The following is an 18,824-nucleotide window of genomic DNA, read 5'->3' as shown; positions in this document are numbered from 1 at the left end:
TTGTTATAATCAAATCTATGATGTATATGATATGTGTGTAATAACACACTTCATTACACTGAAAGTTTGCTGTAGTTATTTCCCTGAAGGCTAGAGCATTTCTTTCTTTACACGATTTTTCTCTTGTGATGCAAAAATAAAATAAGGGTGATGTGTGTTAAGGGAAAACTGCAACCCAAATCTAACTGGGGCTATGTATGTGATATATTGTTAAGGGGAGAACATCAATGGCAGAAAAGACTGTAACTGTGCATTTTAAATGTATATTTAATGACCAAGGTTTTCCTCTTTACCTTCATCTCACAGGGATTGGTGTAATGTTTTGAAAGGCCTATAACATCAGCCATACTTTTCCTGCACTCTGCGGTTTGCCTCCTCTATTTCTCATTTCCATGAGGAGTCTAGCTATTGTAAACATTTTACATTCTTCACTCTTGTTTTGTTAACCATGACTCCCTTCCCATGAATCCCCAGTCTCTTCTCGCCCTCTATTGTTATTATATTGTAAGACAAGCAAATATTGTTTTTCCTAAAACACTTCTCGGAGAAGAGCTATTGTCTGTTTTATTTATTCCTATCTTGGCTCCCAGCCACACTTTCTTTATGTCATGAGAGGAGGACAGCTGCACTGTGAAGAGATGTAGTCTATTGTTTGGTTTAGTGCCTCAATTTGTTCAACACCAATGATCATTTGCTGTCTTTTTTTTATGGGAAAGGTTTAGTTTTTATCCAGAGCTTTTTTTAATATAGGAAATCCCAAAAATATGGGCAATAGATTTTCAGGCTTCAAAGGAAAGAGATCATGTAGCAGCTACAGCCACACTCTGTCCATATCTCTGTGCTCACTGTCAAGGATTGGCCTGCAGTGTTGTGGTTGGAGTCAATGATGTGAGGAAAGTTGATAACAGTATCATGGGAGAGGTTTTTTTTTTTTTAGGTGAAATTTCTGCCTTAATCAGTTTGAAAGCCTCACGTGCGTCAGTTCAGATTAGTGAGCCATGAAATGAGGCAGGAAATGATCTCATAGTGTGCATATTCAGTTTCAGCACAGGTCAAACATGGTCCAAGCAAACTAACTTATTCCCTGATGACTTAATCGGCCCCACATTGGTTAATTTAGGTCCAGTTTGCCAAAACACATACCGTACATTGAGGCTGCAATAGACATTCCTCATATTCTTGCTTTTTCTAAGGTATTACTCATCAAATTGTGGGTTTATGTGAGCCGAAGCACTATTAATGTCACATTGATTTGTCTTCCCAGAAGCGTGTCATGCACAGACATGCCTTCGCTGCTCTCGCTATATCTACACAGCCCTGTTGTTGTCATCCTGTCTTTAGCATTGCTCTATCAGTTGTGAGCAGGCTCTGACATGAGCTGTTATTCATTTCTCATTGTCACAGGAAGCACTGACCATTGTTTTGTGTGTGTGTATGACTGTAGCCTGAAACAATGAGGGGGACTGCAGGGCTGGTTCATTATGTTTTACCCTGTAAACATTGGGCAGGGAATGGTAGTGGTTTATGTTTGTTTTTTAAGAGCCAGCATCAATGTAAAGCTGGATGCCTCCATGTTTAATGTGCACAGATATTTTAATGAACCGTCTGTTCTGTTGCTCCAGTCAGCAAAGGCACCGCAGTAATGTGAATCCTGGGATTAGAGTTAATAAGTGTACTACTCTGAAGCCTGTGCAGTACTCTTTACTGGGTGGGTGAATCTGTATACAATCCAAGACTATGTGTGAAAGGGCTGAGGTTTTTGTGTTTATAAAATGCCATCGCAAAAATAAGAAAACAGTTTTTACAACCTGATTTTTTGATTCCCACATTTCTAAAGCTCGTACCACTACCATCCCTGATGAGTAGGATTAGGTTTTTTGTGCGTAAAGGGGCTCGCGATTACAAACACAAGCAACATGAGCAAACATGTCCGGTTTATCTCGATGATCTTAAGCCACACCATAAAATACAAAAAAGATGCAGTTGCAACTGTAAACATCCAAATCCCACACTAGATTGTGTTCATCTGTTCTCATGCAGTTTTATGATGCATTGGATAATTATTATAATAGGCATTTTGGTGCATTCTCTTTTATTCTGGCATCTGTGAGTGGTTTAGGTAAGTGGGTTAAACTGGGCCTGTTTAAAAACCGTCTGATCACTTGTTTGCAAACCCCTTGTAAAACCGCCTCAAGCCGAGTTCCTGCAACTCCCTCTTGAAGCTATTAAGCTTGCAGTTATATGTTGTCTTAACTAAATGAAAGGATGGCCAAAACCACAACAATCAGACCGTTGTTGTAAAAAATAATCCATTATAATAAGAAATCCTCTTAAGCTATAACTAAAGTCACTCTGTAAACCACTTATAACGTTATGTATGATTCCAGCTAATAGTCTAAGGTTGGATTTGTATCTGTGTAACCAGGCTTATCATAGATTTTATTTAAATGTATTTTAGTAGAGTGGATAATACATCAAACATCCTAGTATGTTTCGAAGTCGTTGCAGTAAAAGTCCTTATAAGCTTTTTTCAGTTTGAACAATCACATTAAAAGAAATACAACTATTATTATGAAAGAAGACTCAACATGGACGCAGTCTTAATTGTAACATAAAGTTGTAAAGCTGAAGTTACTGTATGTATTAATAACTGTCTCCGTCTCTTCTTTCCACAGAGCTTTTAAAGCGGGAGAAACGAAGGTAAGGCTTTGTCTGAATCATCGATCTCACCTATGTGTGACACTTGTATGTGTTTGCATGGTCTGCTACTGGACTGGAGTGACACTGATTGAATTTGAAACTTCCTTTAATCGTTGCTCACATTTGGCTTCAACAGTGTCATGTCACTTTGTGTTTAAATTCATCTGATTCACCTGCCAAGCTCTCAGAGTCCATGCACTGTGCATTAGCAAAGCCTCAGTGAGCCGCTAACTGAGATGTTTGCTGGATGGTGTGTTGTGAATACTGCTTTTTGAATCCCCTGTGGTTTATTTTGTGATGCCTTGCACAATCCCAGACTAATACCGATGCATGTAGTTTCACTGTCAAACCTCTTGAGAGCGACTTCCCAGCCTGATTACAATGTAAATGGTACAATAGTGACATGAGCTGCTTTGTGCTGAGTGTTGCTTTTAGTAAAGCAGCAGTAACACCTTTCCAAAAGCCAATGTGCCAATTAAGCAGGTGTTCTCTCGCAGTCCATGCATTCTGTTCAGTGAGAAATCTCATGAGTGAGACATGTCAGTCAAATATGACAATTTCTCCCTTTGAGACTTTTCTTTTTTACCAGCAGTAGCATATTACTTTAGCCTGTCTCTGGCAGACTGCCAAAACAAATAAAATGGCTGTGTTCACACTTCTTAAGCACTTCTTCGTTGCACAGAGAAAAGCCTGAAGGGTTTGACAGAGCTGATCCTACAGCCTGGGGTAATAATGTGCAGTCGGAGCTCTCTTTATATAAAGTTTGGGATTGTGCAACCACAAAAGGAACTTTCACTATATGTCAAAATGTGTAACTGCATGTTGTGTGTTGTGCTGCATTGTCTCCCTCTCCCACACCCTCGTAGGACTCACTTGCTCCGGCTTCTGTTCCGCCAAAGTACTCCTTTGCTCCCAGCACAACCATTAACAAGATGGCGAGGCCATTTACAGCAGGTGGTGCTGGTGGTGGTACTGCCAACTCAGGACCCGCTATTAAACCTGTGGCATACTCCCCTAAACTTAACACCCCGAGCTCTCAGGGCCGTGCCAGTGTGAAGCAGCCACAGAATGGGTAGGTGGATAAATAAACACTATTCCCTTTGGAACCACAACGTGAATAATGTGGTTTTAATGACCTTTCTGATGACTCATTATTCTGGTTTTACACTGAGGAGAAAATAACTCCTTCAGGATTTCTAAACTGCATTATGTTGAGAACTTCCTTCACTACCTTGCCACAATTATGCCACAGATTTTTAGAAGCGTTCCAGAAAAGATGATCATAAAAGATGTACGCTGACTCACTGCTGTGATCAACTTAATTACCCCTCTCTCTGCCAGTAACGTAAGAAACAAGATGGCGAGCATATGATAGATTTATACTTATTGTCCCTGGGGAGAATTTGTTTTCACAGCTGAGTATTTGAACATAGTAACATGTAGCAACAGATATAAAGATGGCATCATACTGAAATTACAGAGAAGAGACATTTTATGTATGAATCCTTATGATGTCAGGGAGGCAGATTGTTCAAGGCTGCGACCCTTTCTCCATTTAAGTGTCATGTATCTCTTTCCACAAGGGAATGCTCTGAAGTGTTGGTTCAGAGGTTTTTAATGAGTTTTGTATAACGTTATGTCATTGCTCAAGACACTAGCAGTGCTTAACTGCCATTAAAGACCATGATATCATGATGGACTATGGCCAAAGCATCATTTGGTGGAAATTGGAGGAGGTTGTGAGATATTGTTCTCAAAAGAGATCCAAATGATCTTGTTGGCCTTTATCACACAGATGAAAGCCAACACTTTGACACCATAGAGGGGGATTTTAATCTGACATATGCGAATCAATCAACTGAGAGACTGGCTGTACGACAAAAACAGTTTCACAGATATTAGTGAAGCATGTGTCAACAATCAGTCCTTTAAGGTTGCAAAGTACTTTCTATGGTTTGATTTTTATTTTCCATCTTACCCTTTGGTTCCTATTATCCTCACCATATGTGTGAGTGTGTGAGGGAGATAGACAATCACCAAAAAGCAAGACTTTTAACGCTTCAAAGAACGTATCATTTCAATCAACCGTTTCAAACGGATTTGCCATTTCAACAGATGGGTTATTGACTGACGGCGATTTTTACTTGTGTCTTGCTTCTCCAGTCAGTAGTTTGATAAATAAAAATGTCAGAATGGATTTTTTCAGCCCAATATTTCTCGGCTTTAAGGAGCTGTGTTGTTTGGATTATCTTTTAAAACATCACGTTAGACAGAAATCATACCTCCAAATACATAAATCTCTCTGATTGCAGTATGCTTTAAAATGGCTATATAAATAACATTTTCTAGTTTTTATTTTTCCACTCAAATATAACAATGATTCTAGGAATGGACTAAAACACATTTATAACGACTAGAAAAGTTCAGTTTTGCATACAATTGCCTCCAAGAATAGGCCAGTCTTGGCAGTGGCAGCATGGGGAGATGTGGCCTGTTGCTGTATTTAGCCTCACCCATAAATTCTACTGAGTTCTCAGCCGCTCTCACTGACTGGTGCTGGATTATTTAAGCAGCCGTACTTGCTTACTCTTGAGGGCTCACATGGTTTTGGAAACCCATCATTCAGGCCATTTATTTAGATAAAAAGAGCCTAATTATAAATGGCAGTCACTTTTAATGAATACATTGAAAACTATACGTCTCATGTGACAGGCCTGTCCTGTCGTATTGAAACAGGTTTTGTGTGATGTTGTTAGTTCAGAGCTGAACATGATGACATCCTGATGTGTCACTGCTGTGGCAGTTATTGCTGTTGACTAGAATCAGGCGGTTGTTTATCCTTTTTGTTTTGGACAAATGCTACAACCATTTACATAACTCTGTAAAGCCTTTGTGCACATGGGGTGAGAGGAGCATTGGGCAAAGGTTTTGTGATCTACTGAGTCGTTTTGGGTCAGGGGGACAATAGATGATCTGACAGACAAACAATGCCTCTTTCTCTCACAGAGCCTGTTGACAATAACCGCATGTCTCGGGCACCTCCTGCATGTTTTCTGCATCCTGCAGCACTGTTGCTCTTTAGTTGTGTACAACCTCCGAAATACATGAAGATGTATTCTGTTTTTCCCTCTGTTTAACTCAAAGCTGAACTCTGACCTTTTTCTCTCATTTCCTGTTTTCTTCTTTTATTTTAATGCAGCAGATGGAAAATCTTGACAAGTTAGTATATCTATTTTTCTTTATTTAACAATCCAGATGAAATAACATTTTCTTTATTTTTTGAATGGTCAATCACACTATCATTGATGACAATGGTTTCCCCACTTGAGTTTGTCTTGGTACTCTTCCTTTACTCATGGTCAACATATATTTACTGGCTGTGAGCAGAAAAATAGTAGAGGCAAGTCTAAAAACATCAACACATCTTGATGGTTTATTTAGCACCCCATGGTGGCGCCTGCACCTCCAATTTGGGAACCACTGCTCTACTACAATCCATTAGACAATTTTCTAATAATTCTCCAGTTAAATTGAATCATTAACTAATCTATACATTTAGGAAACAACTAGGAACATCATGGTCTCTAAGAACTCTTCACTTTTTAAAATAGCTCACTCTTCATGAATGTCCCCCTATCGGTGGTCTCTCCTGTCTTATATCTTTGGTCTATTCTACAGGGGGGAAGCCTTCTATGGTGATGTGTACCCAGAGGCCAAGTAAGGGGCTGCTGCATGCAGGCTACACTGCCAGCTTATTGGCTGATATGGCTAGATATGAGAAAAATGCTGATGCTCTTATAGGTAGATTCACAGCGATGCAGCAACAGTTCATTATCATCCATTCATCTCTCATCCTCTACTTCCTTTTTGATAAATGCATGCTGCAGTTGACCTGCAAGCCTGTTGGAAATGAAAAGCATTTTTTGTGCAGCATCTTGAGTTTTCTATCACAGTAAAAGCTTTTCTATATACTTAAATGTTTCCCTACACAAGGCCAGGTACCGCAGGCTGACAGGTTTTCTCCCATTGATTCTAATGACAGATATAAATACGATCTTTAATGCGGTAATGTCCATTTTATGAGCGTCTACAGTGTGCCCATGAGAAATCTTAAGTAATGGATATCCATTAGCTCGCTTATTGCGTGACCGTGATGCTGAGCGTTAAGTGCTGCATGATGTGTGCAGGATGTCCTCTATTTTCAAGGTCTCCTGTTTAGCTGTGTTGGTGTGAGTGGGTAGATCCTGGAGGGGTTGTGCTAACTGCGCATGCCGTGTGCTGCTGCTGGGTGTGTGTGCAGGCACGGCCTCAGGATGGAGAACCTGCCCTGTTTTATCCCCAACGACCGCAGCAAGAAGAGGCTGATCCAGGACACGGAGGACTGGCAGCCGCGCACCGGCACCACGCAGTCCCGCTCCTTCCGCATGCTGGCCCAGCTCACAGGCACCGACTATAGTAAGTCTGGGACCGGGCCTGGCCTACTCAGGAATGTGAGACCACAGAGAGCCATGAGTTGGGGGGGGTGGGCTGCTATGACAATAGATATAAAGTGTAGGTCAAGGCCTATGACGCAGCAGTTGATCTGATGTGATCCGATTGTATCTGTGAGAGTGACAGCAGTCAGTGATGACGGGGGGGGAGTTTATTTTCAGGTGTGAACACTGAACTGTCATGTGTTCGCTGTCTTCTATGACCAATCATTTCTCATGACTGCAACCAGTCTGATAAACGGATCAACATGTTTATTACAACAGAAGCACCATTCGATTTAGACTTTTACCAAATGTGTTTGGGTTGTCTCGTGATCAGCTGTTTGACTATTTGTCTTTGAGAAGCACCTTCTTCATCAGTAAAGCGTGCTAACGTGTGTGTCTCCTGGATCTCTCAGTGCAGGACCCAGATGATGAAATCCTGAAGAGGTCCAGGTAAAAACTTGAGTGGTGTTGATTTGAGCACGTCGGCCTTCCCGGTCATGAGTGTTTGTGCGTTTGCGTGTGGAAGCTTCAGTTTGCAGCTATTTTAGAAACAACTGTAAAACTCTACGTTTGGTTATATTTTGTAAAAGCAATATTGCTGCTTTGAATAATTGCATGTGTGGTGTGATTTAAACAGCCTTCGTATTAGAACATTCATCTTATCTGCTTCGAGGCATAATTTCCTTTTTAATGAATCGTTCAATGTTGGGGAAATGATTCACTTTTTTGCCGTGAGATAGATGGGAAGATTGATATCATACTCATGTCTTACTTTAGATAATAAGATAGCATTGGTCTCTGTCCAAAGATAACAAAATATATTAAATATTTCTCAGCTAAACGTGACTCTCCTGCCAATTTTGACATAAATAAGATGTAACATTAGCAACATGTTAATTTGTCAGCTTTAGTGGAAATGGTATGTGGATTTCCTTCCATCAGTCTTTATACTAAGCTAAGCAATTGGCTGCTGGCTGTACCTTTTATATTTAATAAACTGACAGAATATCTTCTAACTCTTTGGAAGAAAAGTGTTAAAGCACATTTCCCAACTATTTCTTCAAATAACTATTTGCCTCCCAGATCTTTCATATTCTTATTCATTCTTAATCCTTATTGTTTCACCCGTTTTATTCTTCTGCTACTGCGTCATCTTTTTGTGCACGCTCCCTATTTATGATCCCACCTGTTAACCCCCCGGTCTCTCTGTTTCATATCTCTTTTGCTTGCGTTCAGGGAAAAGTTCCTCACAGAGATTCAGAGTCCCCGCTATGCCCGTCTGAGGGACTGGCACCACGACCGGTCTGCTCGCGCCCTCAATATCAAATCCTGAGCGACATCCTACACGCCATGGGATGCAGAGCCTGCTAGTGATAGCCGCACCGCAACGACGACGTGACAAAGACGACGAAGATAGCCGACCGTCCAAATGGCAGTTAACAAATTCACCTTTCACATACCGATGGGGTGGGAAAAAAAAGTTTGCGGGAAGAAAAAAATAGAAAAACATAGCGTAGATGACAAAGCCCTAAGTGGAACCTTGCATACTGAGCCTTAATGTAAGATCTCCCTCTGACTTGATTATTGTTGACAACACGGTGGACTACTGTGTCTGCGGCCCTATTTTGCATTTCACATTGCGTTAGTTTGAGTTGAGCGGAGGGAAGGAGGGCCTCAGCTGTGGGAAGCGCCTTTCTGTTCGTTATTCTTCTTTGATTGTAAAGTTCAGACCCTCCTTTGATCTCCGTCTGCCTCTCTATCTCTCTGCCTGTTTCCATTCATTGACTTCTTCATCCTTTAGAGTTATCATTTGTGATCCCCTCATCTCGTAGGCTTCTCCAACCATTAGGAACAAAAAGGAAGATCAATCTGTACTTTTGTTTATTTCTGCTGTCCTCAAAAATATAAAAAATCTGAAAAAAGCTACTCTTGCTTCTCTATCCTTTCTTCTGTGTGTCTTTTCTTAATCTTGTGGAATTAGGGTTCAAGCTTAAAATGCTACATCTCTACATATCTAGCTCTTACTTCTTCTTGCTTTCTTTACTTTCCCAGTGTACTGAACAGAAATGATTATGTAAGCAGGTTTTTATCAGACATTTGTGCAGTTCTGAGTTAATATGGTTGTTTTTCAAAGATCGGGGTTCAAGATTTATTGCCTCAGAGAAAAATGTTGTGTAGTCAAGCATAACAAAAGTAAATGGGCATACACACATGAAGAAATACATAATTATAAAGTGCAGAGGTGCACAGTGAGGAACTGCACCTAGTAAGCCTGGATCAGAGAGTATTTAAAACTAAATAAAAATATAAGCATTATCATATTTAGATTTCAGCTGAGTAATTGCTGCAGTACAGTGGCCTCTTTTCAAAGATTGAGATGTAATGGCAAGTTGCAACCAATACTTTGATTTTAAATTCAGTTTTATTTACATCATCTGATTTAAGATGTACATTTAGATTTGAAAAAATGAAATACCTTGATTGCATCCAAAAGCCCCTTCAGTGGAAATTGTACAAAACATTTGCCTGTAGGTGGCACAACAAAATAATTTGATTTATGCTCTACCTTACATAGTTTGATAATTGGTAACAAGGAAACTTAGGTTGGTGATATTTTAAATCAATAGGTGAGTTACATTAGAAAGGGAAATGTGTAGCTTTTCACACATAATTAAGATCAGGCCATTAGTTTGTTATAGGTAATTAAATGATTCTTGGAATTATTACAATATTTTATATTACAAGTGACTCCATAGTCCAAATTATTTGAAAGTGTATCCACATCACCATGCACCTAATGTCAAATGTGGTAAGTTAGGAGGAGTCAATCATCACATCTAAATACATTGAAGTACATAGCAGGACAGTACTGGTAGACACACACCGGTAGAGTTTATAATAGTTAAGATAAAGGAAATATTACTTTAACATGCCAACAATATAACAGAAAAACAACTGTACCCTCACATTGACTGAAACATTTAGTTTTCTTGCCATTATATTCCTAATAACAAACAAGGGATGACGTTCCATTAAAGCCGTGCACCCCTGGCCCGTCAGCGAGTGCCACCATTGTTTCTCATGTTGTCACTTGTCACACTCAGGTTCTCGCAGAGCTGCATCACTTTTATCTCCACTCTTTGGAGGGTGACAACTGTGTGTCAGGGGCTTGTTGCTCAATCTAAAACCTGAACCTGCTTGTTTCTCTGCCGGATGTCGAGCTGCCAACACACTCCTACTCTGCTCATTGCTCAGGTCGATGAATCCCGCAGGAGAGCAAGCCAAAACAAACTGTGAATCAGAAGGCAGGTGTAAAGAGTGAACGGTAAATGTAATCATGTGCAAGACTCCATGTGGAAGGCTAAAAAAACCCAAAGACTCCTGTCTGCACCTGCATCACACTGAGCAGGAGGGGGATGTTGAAAGCGGTGAAAATGTCAAGAAACATGATCCAGGCCACGGCGGGGGGGAAGGAGCAGCTGTAGAGGATGTACTCCAATTTGCACCTGCAACCTTCACCGGAGCGAGGCGCAGCAAACAAAACTCTCAGAGGTGTGGGGGGTCAGGGCCACTGGCCTGTTGGCGAGGGGGTGTAGCGGGGCCGCCGCGTTCACCGCAACGTTTTTTGTTCCCCCCTGTTTTTGTGAGTTGTTCGGGGGTCCCATAAGGCAGATAAACCAGTGTGTGTGTTTTGCAGAGGGCCGCTGACCTTGGGTCTGTGTGTGAACCAGGTTTGTTCTGTCCTTTGTTTGACCCAGCCGACAGAGATCAGCATCCCCCAGCAGCCTCTCTCTTTTTCACTCTATATTTGTGTCTTTTTTTTTAAAGATCTCCTGGTAAGAAAGGGGACTTACCTTCCTTAATTTCTGAAGATTCACCTCTCTCTATCTGGCACCAGCCCTGCAAGCCGTGTTCTTACTTATGCGGAGGGATTTGATATGCTTTTATTATCCAGAGTATGCTGTTGGAAAATAGCAGTTTTTTAATTCTTCTTTTGCTAGATAGCTCCCAGTATTAAGTCTGTAACTTCTCCTGCCGCTGTAACTTCCTGTGTTCCTTTTTGGGGCTACATGAGAAACATAATTGATTGTCAGACTTAACCTGATGCAGCCGATGCTAAAGAACAACGCTGTTGAGGGGCAATTTCTTCTTTGTAAATGAGAAAAGGTTTCATCATCTTTCATTAGTGAATTGTAGATGGCACAGTTGATGATGTACACATGATGGATGCCTAAGGCGTTGTTATATTTTTTTCCCAAGATAAGAAGTCTCCAGAGCTCAATCTCTTGGCTCAGAAGTTGTTTTTCCTTCTCTGTCATGGTTTGAAGATGTTCTGAATATAGTAGCACTTGCTGCGGGTAACAGAACTTTGAAATGTAGAAACAACTCTTTATTTCAACACTGTTGCACAGGCAGGCTTGAAGCTAAACTCTGCTGCTTCCAAATCTGAGGGGACAGATCTGAGTTTCTTCTCTAACTTTTCTTGTGAGTGACGTCAATCACCGAGAGAGGTTGTGATTGCTCTCATTAGAGCAGGGGTCTGGAGTCCTTCTGATGCAGAGCTATAATGTCTTCACAAAATGCACACAGTGTTATCTGTTGTTCAGCATTGATCACTTGAATTACTTCATCGATTTAGTCTCACAGAGGCTTGTGCTTTCATGTTAAATGTCCTCCAAATCAATTCCTACATCTATTGCAGTGTATTTTTCTTTCAAATTCACCTGAATGTACGACACCTACGCTCTCAACAGGTGAGAAACCCCATGCTAATCCTGTCTTATAATTATAATATTAATGATGACGCCAGCTGTAGTGAACAGGTAATCTGAAACTCTACATAATGGAGACAGCCATGGCTGCTGTAATACAAACATGACGTTCATTGAGTTGTAGCCATGGTTACTGAGGTGTGTGCCTGTACGTGTGTGTTTTCTAATTAGTCATTTTCTTCCAACAGCCTTGAGCCAACTCCCTCACCTGCCAAGGCCCAGGCAGCAGACAAACCAGATGGTGAGTTTCTGCTCCTGCTGATGTGTATAAAGAAACCCAGCAGCTTCCAGTAGAGGTTGTGCTAATAGATTCTCATGACGTGTCAATACATGAGCATCAGCAGCGTATCACAACTCTTACATACATCTCAAGAGAGGGGGGTGTATTACATAAAAGTGACCCCATCCCATTTGAATTATTAAAAGTCACAGCAAAGTTTTTCCAAGTGCTGTTATCCCAAAACAAAATCCTTCTTTTTTTATTTTACCCAGGCACTTATTTTGCAGCGGCCCCAGCACGCAGCTCGGGTCCCTCCTCTCGGCCCCCGTGGGTCACTGACCCTAATTTTGCTGACCGCTTCCGGCCAGATAAGACCAGCACCGTGATGACCCAGCACCAGCAGCCGGCCCAGCCCACTCCCATGCAGAACCGCAGCTCCATCCTGCAGGCAGCGCAGCAGGCACCCGAAGAGAGCGGCAGGACCCCGCTCTGTGGGGCCTGCAACAAAATCATAAGGTGAGAAGCAAAGAGCCTTTTCACCATATCAGAACTGTATGTCAGGAATCATAATTGGGGTTTAGACCTCTCATCACTTGGGAGAAGAAATATATTAAACCTTATTTCACACATTTCACAGATAACAGAAACCTTAGTTCTAATTCTTGTTACTATTTCATTTAATTTCAAACCTTTATTTATACAGATAAATCCCATTGAGATCATTGATCTCTTTTTCAAGGGAGACCTGCTCAAGTAGTTCCACATGAAACATAAAAACATAAATAGAACAACAAAAGGACATCATACAGCATCATTTACATAATTATCCACATAAACAGGTACCAATAGCTTCCGATTGACTAGCATCCAACCGAGCTTAAACTATTGAGAGAAAACACAAGTGTGTCAGATTTGTTTACATTTCTCAGCGGGGCCAATGTGTGAGTGTTGTTAGTCATGTGTCGACATTTCCATTGGAGCACTGCTTCCCTTATAAAGAAAGGGATGTAGCAGATTTCAATAATGCCTCTGATGTGCTGCTAACCTATGGCTGTGTGTGTGTGTGTTCCAGGGGTCGGTACCTGGTGGCGTTGGGCCGTTCCTGGCACCCGGAGGAGTTTACGTGTTCGCAGTGTAAGGTGGTCCTGGAGGAGGGCGGCTTCTTCGAGGAGAGAGGGTCTGTCTACTGCACCAAGTGCCACGACAACCGATACGCTCCCAACTGTGCCAAGTGCAAAAAGAAGATCACCGGGGTAAGAAGTGCGCTGATGGGTGAAACGCAAATCAAAACACAATCCAGATGCATGGAATAATTAAAGATATTTTACACTTGAAAATGAATTCTGTTTCTCCCATTGTCAGGAAATCATGCATGCCCTGAAGATGACCTACCATGTTGAGTGTTTCAAGTGTGCAGCCTGCAAGACTGCCATCAGGAACCAAGCCTTTTACATGGAGGAGGGAGAACCCTACTGTGAGAAAGGTGAGACAATTGAGCTAGTACCTTACCCCCTAACTTCACCATTACTTTGCCTTTCTTTCACAACAATTGGAAATGATTACAAAACTATTAACTAATCTTAAAAGACAGTAGCTGATTTGGAGAAACGTAATTAAACACAGTTCTAAATGAAGGATTTCCAGACAGCCATACTTTATCTGCACCCTGATCTGCTGCTCTTAATGCTCCGTGTTAGGAGATTAGCAACACCATCTGTGGTGTAAAGCACGGGATGAGATGTGCTTCTAAATTAAATTGATAGACTTTATTTAATAATGTTAGTCGAACACATGAATCTGATTCTTATAAACCCAATTCATGTTACTTTTCCTCACATCCACAATCGCTCCCATCACATGTATCTGGTAAACATAAACATTAAATGTGAGTAATAATAATTAAGTAAACATCAGGGATAATCGGAACAGTAATTAATAGCTAATGTTGAGTTTGAAAGTCCTCACGCTTAAGGGAAAATCCTGAATAAGAGAAAAAAAAAAAATATATATATATATATATATGATATATATATATGATATATATAGTTCCATCTTGAGGCTTCACAATACAGGAATCTCCATGGTGAAAAATCCTCTTCTGGAAACACAGAGGCAACTTCATTAATGTGGTTTCTAGTGGAGGAATGAAGAAAATACACAGTTGTAACCACCATTGCTGAACAAACCGGAACAACCACAGAAACCTCAGTTTTCAAAAGAAAATGTAACTCTACACCGAGATGAAATATAATGCTTAAGCAGAACATATGAAACACTGGCAAAAAGTAAATACAGCATGCTGAAAACCCATAGTATGCAGATTGATTTGTTCCGGTGCCAACTGAGAACATCTCCACCCCTGTAAGACCCCCTGTAACTAAACCATGCTTTATACATTAGTCAAGAATCTGCACTGGGCCCAACGTAGAAGAACAGAGGCAGCGCTGACACCCCGCCTCGCAGCATTAGGTTTGTGATCGAGCTTATTTGATAGAAGATGTCACATCCTTTCACTTTAAATGGATGCTGGAGCTACGTACAGTGTAGCGCCGCATCACAGAAAGATGGGTGATTCAGGGGTCCCGCAGAGTGCATTTTCTGATGAACTAGTTTCTTTTGGAAAACAAACAGCTCACTGCAGGGCGTCTTCTCAGATTTGCTTGAATCATTTTCATATTTATCAAGCTATTTGTAAAACATTGCATTGTTGTATTATAGCTGTTGGGTTTGGCATGAGTGTGCATCATGAATCTCTCGGAGCGCACCACAGTCCATCATAAAGTGTGATGTTTTCATCTGCTATAATCTATTTATCTCCAGTTTACTTCATACATTTCTCTATTGGATTTTATGAATGGTGTGTGCTCTTCTATTATGCGGTAAATGATTTAGCGGGGCGTCGTGCCTCTCGCTTACTACCCAGGCTCTGACGTGGATCGCTGCTTTATCGAAGGCGAAGCCACAACCTGAGTATTCGTACTCCGAATAATGCCTCTAGCCCTGATAAACATTCTGCTGCCTCAGCATCTTTCAGGGATTGTGTCGCTCTCACCCACTCACTCTTGAGAAGTGGCATTATAACCTGACACTCTCCCAAGAGTCCTTGTGATGAAAGAGAAATCCAGTTAAGTATCTGGAGCAATTTCCCCTCATCCTAATCCCCCTTCCCACCACCCCGCCCCCCCTTACACTCTGGAAAGGCAATGATGTACAGTGAGGGGACAAAATAACACAAATGGCATAGTATCAAATGCTAAATGAGGAGAAGAGACAACATTTCGCTTCAAAGGAGTGTCATTCATCTTTCTAGCGGCCTTCAATGTGTGTGTGTGTTTGTGTCTGTGTGTACGATTGTGTTTGTGGGGCGATATTACTCTCCTTCAAGAAGAATAGCCGCCCGTTCTTTTTCAAAGATGAAAAGGTGGAAACCTATTTCATACTCTGTGCTCCAGAACATCCCATAAAGGTTAAGTGGTGTTTACATATGGTGATTGTGGAGGCCAGGAGGAAGCCTGACCTGATCTCCAGGATGATAAAAGCTCTTTTGAATTAGTTTTATTTGATTCTGATGGATATATCTCTGCCACTCACCACCACCTGTCCTCCCCTCACCTTTCTCTCTCTCCAGACTATGAGAAGATGTTTGGCACCAAATGCCACGGCTGTGACTTTAAGATTGATGCCGGCGATCGGTTTCTGGAGGCCTTGGGCTACAGCTGGCACGATACGTGCTTCGTCTGTGCTGTAAGTCACTTTGATTGATCTGGCTCCCTGCGGGGCTCCGGCTCTTCTGGCTGTCCCAGCACAATGCCACCTGAAAAATCTGCCTCTGTCTCAGAACTCCTCTGTGTCACCTGCACTCTATATCACTCTTTCTGTCACTCTGTGAGGGAAAACTGAAAGTAAATGGTGTCAAGTAAATAATATGCGCCTGCCCTGGCCAGTAGGAAATAGTGTGAATTCACATTCACATTGGCAGTGTTAAAAGTGTGGTCTATGTCCCGGTTTCTCAATCTGTCTGTCTGTCTCCTTTCATCTTTAAAGCTCTGCCAAATCAACCTGGAGGGGAAGACGTTCTACTCAAAGAAGGATAAGCCCCTGTGCAAAGGCCATGCCTTCGCTCCAGTGTGAGAGCGAGCGCCGTCTTCAGAGGAAGGAACGCTTCTCTCCCTGCTCTCTTCACCCCGCGCACACTCTACATCTCTTCTTCGCCAGCCACACCGAGTCACCCTTTTTTCTATCTTACAGACTTTGTTTCTATATATGAGGCTTACCGTTAGCTTTACATACTGTTCCTTTGCTAATAAAACAGTCCACATGTTACTGCCTGTAATAACGAATGCTGTTGTGTTGTAAAACTGGAAGTAGTCAAGGAATTGTTTCATGTCATCACCAACTTTTTAAGTCCTATTTAGAATCAGACCTTTGAAAAGTGCCCTTGCAGTTCATCTACATTTAATTGTAGTCGTTAGTGAAGATTTTTCACAACTCTACTAATGTCCTCCTTGTTCAGTCTGAAGTACGATCAGGTCAGTATCTCCCCAGTTGAAAGGAGTCATTTAGCCTTTAATAATGTCACATATTGCAGTAATGATCTGCCACTACTCCTCTGCTGTGTGGAGAAGTGGTGGCCTCGTTCAGGACCCCGTCCCACTCATGACTGCTGCTGCAGAGCCTATTAACGTAATGGCGACCAGTCAAGCAGAAAAGGGGGTGTCCCATTTCTGCTCGGCTGGACCCCTGCTCCTCTCCACAGAAGCAGCGACGGCAGAATGTTCTCTGATGAGCCGCAGCTAAAGGTAGGAGGGGAGTAGTTAACAACGTCCTGTATTAATCCTCAATTGATCCACTTTTAAATGTCACAGCGACATAAAGAACGTGCTACTCGTTTTAAATGTTCCACTGCTAGGAGACGAATCAAAGCCTTTGAAATGATCATTTATTTTGACATTTAAATGTAAGAAAACAAAAACACAAGTGATATTTGTCCCTCGTGTTACCTGATATTGTGATTATTCCTCAGTGCTTTCCTGTCATGGCTGGATATGTATTTATATTGCTGCAGAATGGGCCTGTAAGTGTTGTTTTTATAGCTGTTGGGAGTTTCAAATAAAAATAATGCAGTAATGCCAAGCACTGAACCCATCTGTAAGATTTTCTATTGATTGATGTTCTGGCTCTCTCTGCTCTCACCAACATCTGCTCCCCGACAAGAGGACAATGGACTTTATGTTTTCATTTTTGTTGCGAGTACTAAAAGTGCTCTAAAAAAAACAGCTGTTGTAAAAACCCTGGATAAAAGACCGTAGTAAACCCTACAGTGTTCTCTATATAGAAAACAATCTAGTATTCTTTCCTCCATTCATTTAATATTTGCAGCTTTATGCTATCTCCATCTGATTGGGCTTTTTATTTAACTCAAAATTGAATTATAAAATGTCCGATATTCCTTTAAACCAGACATTGTGTAGAGTAATACAAATACACTTTACATAGTATAGATTTTCCTTTTTAAATTGCTTTTATGTGCAACAGTCAATGTTTCAAGTGAGAGATCCAGTCATTGATTTAACAATATATAATTTATTTACAACAATTTCAGGTTGAATTACTATACATACCTTTCTGAAATGTCATAGATAGATATATATACATAAGGCCAAGTAAATACTTGAAAGCACTTAGAAACGAATTTCCAAAATTCTACCCACAAATCCATATCATTGTCCAAAAAGTACAGAAAATCTCCTTTGGCAGAAGATCCTCCATTGCCACAAAAGTTTTGACAACAATTTACATTGACGATAGGAACACAAAAGGTAAAAAAAATAACGAACAAAACTAAAAGATTATACAATTGCATAAGCGCTGTGGCATGTAATAAATACAGCATTTTTGACTTGCAGAAAGGCAAGGAACATTGAATCAAGGAACTAAATAGAAAAACCATTCACAAGTACAGAAGTCTATTGTTCAGTCAGAGTGATGGGGGGGGGATGCACACACCCACACTAACATCCTTGACACTTAGCAGTAATGAGTGACACAAAGTACAATTGTGAGATGTAACAATTTCCCCAAAACTTTGACGGAAATGTGCATTACACATTACACATCTTACACCACCCTCAGGACGGGAGCTGTATTCATCACACGCTCAGTCATTTTAGATATGTTGGACAAGTTAGATGTGAACATGGCGGCTGGTGAATTACAATACGGAAATGTGCTTCGACAACACAATGACAGGGGTGATAAAGGTTCACACACGCACACACTGACTGTACAACTGCCATGGCTCATCTAAACGTGCTGTGTCAACACGGGCTTGTCAGTGTCCTGGAACTGATGTCCCCCAAAGCAGCCTCCACACAGTTCCAGTGTAGTGATCACTCAGCATTAGGGACTATTTCCACCTTGTATTTAAATGCTTACAGTTAGAGACATATGCAGATTAAGGACCAACAAAATATGTAGAGAAACTTCCTGTAAAACAGTCTCTAAACCCTTAACACTGCAAAAAGTCTTCACTGCTAGATCGCCAAAGAACAGTATATAGGCAAACACGTCACGGTTTAGACTTGACAAATGCTGCGCCAGTTAGTGTCTTTTTTTGGCTTCATATTAAAATATAATTTACATTTCTTTACAAAGTGA

At 41.1% G+C, this 18,824-nt stretch overlaps 1 protein-coding gene across 2 annotated transcripts in view; it reads left to right on the top strand.

Moving 5' to 3' along the window:
* Nucleotides 1–17,308, top strand: part of pdlim7 (PDZ and LIM domain 7) — a 31,546-nt gene extending 14,238 nt beyond the window's left edge. For both annotated transcript variants that reach the window (XM_034232586.1, XM_034232587.1), the window contains exons 4-11: nucleotides 2,676–2,700; nucleotides 3,567–3,772; nucleotides 12,136–12,188; nucleotides 12,440–12,683; nucleotides 13,240–13,420; nucleotides 13,530–13,650; nucleotides 15,796–15,911; nucleotides 16,212–17,308. In XM_034232586.1, coding sequence (XP_034088477.1) covers nucleotides 2,676–2,700; nucleotides 3,567–3,772; nucleotides 12,136–12,188; nucleotides 12,440–12,683; nucleotides 13,240–13,420; nucleotides 13,530–13,650; nucleotides 15,796–15,911; nucleotides 16,212–16,298 — 1,033 coding nt within the window. In that variant the 3' untranslated portion in view covers nucleotides 16,299–17,308. The remainder of the gene's footprint in view (nucleotides 1–2,675; nucleotides 2,701–3,566; nucleotides 3,773–12,135; nucleotides 12,189–12,439; nucleotides 12,684–13,239; nucleotides 13,421–13,529; nucleotides 13,651–15,795; nucleotides 15,912–16,211) is intronic.
* The last annotated feature ends 1,516 nt before the right edge of the window (nucleotides 17,309–18,824 follow it).

This window comes from Gymnodraco acuticeps, unplaced genomic scaffold, assembly GCF_902827175.1.
Source record: "Gymnodraco acuticeps unplaced genomic scaffold, fGymAcu1.1, whole genome shotgun sequence".
In the NCBI taxonomy this organism is placed as follows: domain Eukaryota; kingdom Metazoa; phylum Chordata; class Actinopteri; order Perciformes; family Bathydraconidae; genus Gymnodraco; species Gymnodraco acuticeps.
The sequence above is the reverse complement of the archived record's forward strand: the minus strand, read 5'-3'. Positions and strand labels throughout refer to the sequence as shown.